Source organism: Thunnus maccoyii, chromosome 14 (genome assembly GCF_910596095.1).
Source record: "Thunnus maccoyii chromosome 14, fThuMac1.1, whole genome shotgun sequence".
Lineage (NCBI taxonomy): Eukaryota > Metazoa > Chordata > Actinopteri > Scombriformes > Scombridae > Thunnus > Thunnus maccoyii.
This window is the reverse complement of record NC_056546.1, coordinates 4,508,446-4,513,719: the sequence shown is the minus strand read 5'-3', so window position 1 is coordinate 4,513,719 and position 5,274 is coordinate 4,508,446. Positions and strand designations below refer to the sequence as shown.

Genomic DNA, 5,274 nt, shown 5'->3' with positions numbered 1-5,274 from the left:
GTACTTGTGAGAACTTGTTTATAATAAGTTTACTAAACTAAACTAAACATGATTATTTTGAGTTCACAGCTCTTGAATTAACTTGCTGGTTATGACTGCATTGGACTTAAAATAAGTAATTTATTGTAACTTTATTGTATTGAAATTAACTCGTCAATTCTGAGTCTTCAGTACTTAAAATAACTTTGTTATCATCTCTTAATTTGAAAGAAAAAAATACTGCGAAAAAGAATGTCATCTGCATTCAATTTATTTAAAACGTGTACAGAATTAACAGTATGCAGATTTTGTGCTCACAATTTTTGATGGATTATGTGCTGGTCACAGTATCCAAATATCCAACATATCACATTTCTTTTAACACGTTAATACCTGAATTCACAAGGCACTATTGTAAAAAAAATTGAAATGAAATGAAAATGTTTTCACGTCACTCTTGAACATTTCAAAATGCTAAAAGCAAACCTCTCTTCCTGTCATAAAAACATTAACAGTATGCAGACTTACTGTGAATCTTAACACGCACAATTTATGCTGGATTACAGGTATTTGCTGGCTAGATCATCCAACATATCACATTTCTTTTTAATCAACATTTTAACATCAGAATTCACAAGAAGGCATTATTGTAAAAGCACTCAACAGGTCTGAGTATCAATTGAACAATGAAATGATGATTATATTTTCACTTGACTCTTAAACAGTTCAAAATGCTGTTTATAAAAGCATCAAACGCCTCTTCTCTGTCATAAGAACATTAACGGTATGCCACATTATCCAACATATATTTCTTTTTACACAACATTTTAACACCTGAATTCACAAGAGGGCACTATATATACCACCAGCATAAAAGCACTGAACAGATTTGAAAATCAACTCAACAAATAAACTGCATCTAGGCAGCTCTTAAAATGTTCAAAATACTGTTTAGTTAAGGCATCTCTTCTCATGTCTCTGTCATAAGCAGTTCTTGAGTGCTACCTCACATCTGACTCCTCATTCGTCAAACAACATGTTTTTAACTGTTAACAGTTTTGGGGGGAGGGCTTTGTTTCCCAAACCAAGCATTACACTTTGAATGAATTTGAATGTGTTTCCAACACAGTTTGGGTAATCGAGGTTCAAGGCATATGTGAGGCCAAATATGAGGCAAAATGCCTGTGGCAAGTCCCGAATTTTGTCCATCACAATACCTCCCTCAAGGACGATGGCTGTGGACGCGGGCTGCTCAGGATCGTCTTCACTTAGGATGGTCAATACACCGACTGTGACATTGTCTATGGCCTCATCTTTCGTTGTCTCCTGCAAAGAAACAAACAATCAGCAAAACAATGTGTAGTCAGGAAGTATTTGGATAGTTAGACACTATGATCATTATAAACTATACACTAAGATCTGCGATGGAGAGACAAAAAATGAACAATAGAATAACAATCAATAGCTACAATAACACCCTCTAAATTTGAAATGAAGTGAAAGATAAGACAGTAAAGGAAGGCCTACATTAATGAATACAGGCAGAAATGTGAGGGACATATATCTTTGATGTCGGTATTACAAGTGAATATACTGCATTTTGTGCAAGTACTTACAAAACATGTCTTATAGAACTTGTTTGGGTCATCACCAAAGACGATGGGAAGGCCTTTGAGGACCACGGAGCGTCTTGCAGTTACATCCGATGACTTATAAGACAGAGACAGAAAACATCAATTAGAATAAAAAAAGTCAGACAAAGAATGAAAATGTTGGTCTGTAAGTGTATGTAGATGAGAGTAAGAACTTAAAACTTAAATTATTAAATTAATTTCTTACCAAGTTGGCCATTAACTCTTGAATCTTCAGTCCAGCAGCTCCCTTTTTTGACTGCAGGAGTTCAATGATCCGTGGAGTGTGCTTGTCAAGAGACTCAAAGAAACTGCTTTCAAGATGTTTGGTGGCAATTCTGCTAAACTCTGCAAAGACCTAAGAAAAAAAAAGTAGGGCAATGGGTTAGTGGGGGGGCAGTGAGAATACCAGTTAAGTATGGTAAAATCACACACCATACTATTTCATATAAAACTGAATGACATCAATAAATTCTCACTGTAAGAGCAAGAGTTCTTTACTTGAAAAGAACATGTTAACGCATAAACATTTACAAAGACTTATATCTTTGTGAATCTGCAGTGAATTTATTCTTTTTCAAGTTCAATTTTTATTTTGTTTATCTTATCAAACCTGCTTTCAAATATGCAGTCAAGAGTAAAAACTCCCAGTGACCATTCATGACAAAAATAACTTACCTCTCCCTCTGTAAACAGGGCTGGCCACCGTTCCACTATGTCCTGTACAGCAGGCTCCTTTTTCATGATCTCTTGCCGGCGTAGTGAGAATGTCTGGTCCATCAAGTTTGCCATGAGCAAGCCATTGTACTATGTACTGGATGCTCTTTGGATTTATGTGCATTAAATGTGGAATAATTGCTGCTCTGGAAGTTACATCCTTGATATGGACAACTAACCTTTTGTTTCAGTCTCAAATGCCCACGTAAATGGGTGAAAAAGTTTGAATCAGTGCCAGGCTCAACAAAGTCACACAGCGGACAGTGGAATGCTGTTTCACTCCTTTTGCCTGGATCTTTTTGAGTGTGCCAGGTAGATAAATGCACCTTAAGTGCATTAAAAGACTTAAACGTGCATATGCATTCCTTATGTGGGCAAGGAAGTTGTGCAATCCGTGTATGGGACCCATGTTTTAAGCGGTAATGTTTAAGTAAATGGCCTCTCTTTTCTGCACAAAATGTGCAGCACTTACATGTCCACTGCATTTGAAGGTTTAATCTGGTTTTGAAGGGTCCTGATTGATAAATCTGAAATGAAAGAAAATAAGAAAATGATTAGAATATGTAGTTGTAGCCTGAGAGATAAACACACACACACAGACAATGAGAATCCTCACCTTGGAGGATACTCTAGATGTGTCCACTTCAGCGGAATGAAGGCCAGGCAGGGGTTTGGTCTGCTTGATAAATCTGAAATGATAGAAAACAAGAAAATGATTAGAACATGTAGTTGTAATGATATATTAATTACTGCACAAGGAGAATCATGAGAAAATACCGTCTACTGCTGAGATTGTGCACTGTGTGGACTCCTCATTAGTTTGAGCCTGTGTTAGACATAGTTAAAAAGAATAAAACAATTCAACTGTTAATACTTAATATTCAAGCATTCACAGTATTTTAGCCATCTCCTATATGACCAGGCTTTACAATGCTGTTGGTCAAATACAAGTGAAAACTATGACAAACACATTAGTCACAAAGACAGTTCTAAGGCTGACAGATATGTAGCTTATGAGTCTAACAGTGATCCTATTATCCTTAAAACATTACTGTTTGTCAGTCTTGATGTTAACTAGGTACTAATGGATTTAATTTCAGTTTCAATCTAAACACACACACACACACCTGGATTATTATTTTTTTGAAAGGTTATGTATTACGCGCCATACGAATTAATCACAAACTACATCAACCTCATGTAGGTGTTCCTGTCAGCTGCCAAAGTCACATATGAACAACTAAATCTACATTTTTTTGTGAATATGCTGGAAACTGTCTTAGCCGAGAGGGCTCTCTCCCTGCCTGTGTGTAACGTTACAAAGTCGGATAGACAGAGTTGAGACCGTGATGCTTGCGGACCTGGGCGCAAGCGCCTCGGTCCCGACCGCATCACTGTCGTGCTCAAATGGCGCTAAAGAACACCCACTCGAGTAATATTGCTTAAGTGAACATGACCCACCAGGCATGCACCCTCATGGTTTCACCTAAAAAAAAGCCTACGTTAGCGACAACAACAAAAGCACCTAATTTCACTGACGTTTTGGGATTTTACAACTTTATTCTACGTTTGACAGTCGTGTTTTGCGAGTAACGTGTCCTTGCATCTCCAAGCTAACTTAACTTCTAAGAAAATAACCCCCCTTCCCCCCACCCCCAGCCCTAGACTTGTACTGTGTCTCAAATCACATACTTCTGTACTTACACTTAACATTTTGAGAAAGTAAGTGCGTTCACACTGAGAAGTATGTAAAAATACACTGTGAGTACCCAGATGTTTCACTCAAAACAGTCAAAAAGTTGAGTGTGGAACTATGGACACTTCTCACCCTTAATGGCCGCCATCTTGGCTACGTGGGGGGGGGGGGGGGGGGGGGGGACTACTTTTCAAACTGAAAATCACCACATCACACAAATGTAAGTTATAAATGTGTTTTGAGCACTAAGCACCACTATACTGTTGTTGGATATAAGCCATCAATATATTTTTTGGGTTGATTTAGAGGTCTGTAATTATTTGGTAGCACAAACTATAAATGCTAACGCTAGCGATTGCTAACGCTAGCTAATGCTAACCCCAAATGACGGATAAGACTACACAGAGACACACGTCCTAACATCGTACATGATAGATAATGTTATCCATCGCTCTATCGATTGTTTTCTGGTCGGTTTCATCGAAAACAAATGCATTGGCCGGGAGAACTGTTAGCGAAACAGCAGAAAATCGAACACACTTGCATAGTTCCCCTTTTAGTCAAGCATGGACTCACCATATCAATGTTCCAAGCAGCAGCAGAACGATAAATCCCAAAATTGAAATAATGGCCGTTGCAGCCGTGTCCAAGTCCAACGACATAGGCATACCGCGCCAAGAGGCAGGTGGTTGATGATCTGTGCAGTGCGCATGTGCAGCCGTTGAACCGTTAGAGGGGGGGGGGGGGGGGGGGGGGGGGGCTGTAGCACTTTGTGGCACTGCCAGCCCTGGTCGTTCAATAAAGTTGTACCAATAATGTTATGTAAAAGCAAGAAAAGAAATTAAGTAAAAAAAAAAAAAATGAAAAAAAAAATAGAGGAGCATTTTCCTGTGTAAGTGTAAGGAGGTAGAAATAGGAAGTAACTTAACAAGAAAAAATACTTTAAGTGCCAACACTTCTAATATGTAGGGTGTTTAAGTATAAGAGTAAATGCACATAGTTACATGTAACTAAGTACATTAACTCATGAAAAGGCCTAAGTTGCCAGGACTTGTTTTTTCTAAATCAATACAACTCGAGCATACTGAGTTTGGAAGGTTTTTCAACTACAAAGTACAGGTAACTTATTCAAAATGAGTGTTAGCAACATGTTAATAAAAACTGAGTTTAGTACACTCAATACCTTTTATTAAAGCCAATGTTTAGATTTACAGTGTGGTGTATACCTTTAACTTCAAGGGGTTAAGGAGG

At 38.0% G+C, this 5,274-nt stretch overlaps 1 protein-coding gene across 5 annotated transcripts; it reads right to left on the bottom strand.

Annotated features, from left to right (window-relative positions):
- Positions 1–232: 232 nt before the first annotated feature.
- Positions 233–4,752, bottom strand: LOC121911774. 5 transcript variants are annotated; one of them, XR_006099947.1, is made up of 7 exons: positions 4,600–4,752; positions 3,105–3,153; positions 2,944–3,016; positions 2,800–2,854; positions 1,819–1,968; positions 1,596–1,688; positions 233–1,305 (listed from the first exon to the last, which is right to left on the bottom strand). XR_006099947.1 is itself a non-coding variant. In XM_042433605.1 (5 exons), the coding sequence occupies exons 2-5, from the start codon at positions 3,793–3,795 to the stop codon at positions 1,000–1,002; spliced, it is 642 nt and encodes a 213-aa protein (XP_042289539.1). In that variant the 5' UTR covers positions 3,796–3,813; positions 4,600–4,752; the 3' UTR covers positions 233–999. The 5 variants fall into 5 exon arrangements, 3 of the variants coding, with proteins under 3 accessions (XP_042289539.1, XP_042289540.1, XP_042289538.1); XR_006099948.1 differs by lacking the exon at positions 3,105–3,153 and having other exon boundaries at positions 4,600–4,751; XM_042433605.1 differs by lacking the exons at positions 2,800–2,854; positions 2,944–3,016; positions 3,105–3,153 and adding an exon at positions 3,703–3,813.
- Between the last annotated feature and the right edge of the window lie 522 nt (positions 4,753–5,274).

What these genes read in the sequence shown, in the direction of transcription:
- LOC121911774 (XM_042433605.1), bottom strand. Translation starts at nt 3,795, where the DNA reads ATGCCTGGTGGGTCATGTTCACTTAAGCAATATTACTCGAGTGGGTGT. An exon ending in AAGAGTTAATGGCCAACTTG is followed by an intron (nt 1,689 to 1,818) that starts GTAAGAAATTAA and finishes CTGTCTTATAAG; the next exon opens with TCATCGGATGTAACTGCAAG. An exon ending in AGTTCTATAAGACATGTTTT is followed by an intron (nt 1,306 to 1,595) that starts GTAAGTACTTGC and finishes GTTTCTTTGCAG; the next exon opens with GAGACAACGAAAGATGAGGC.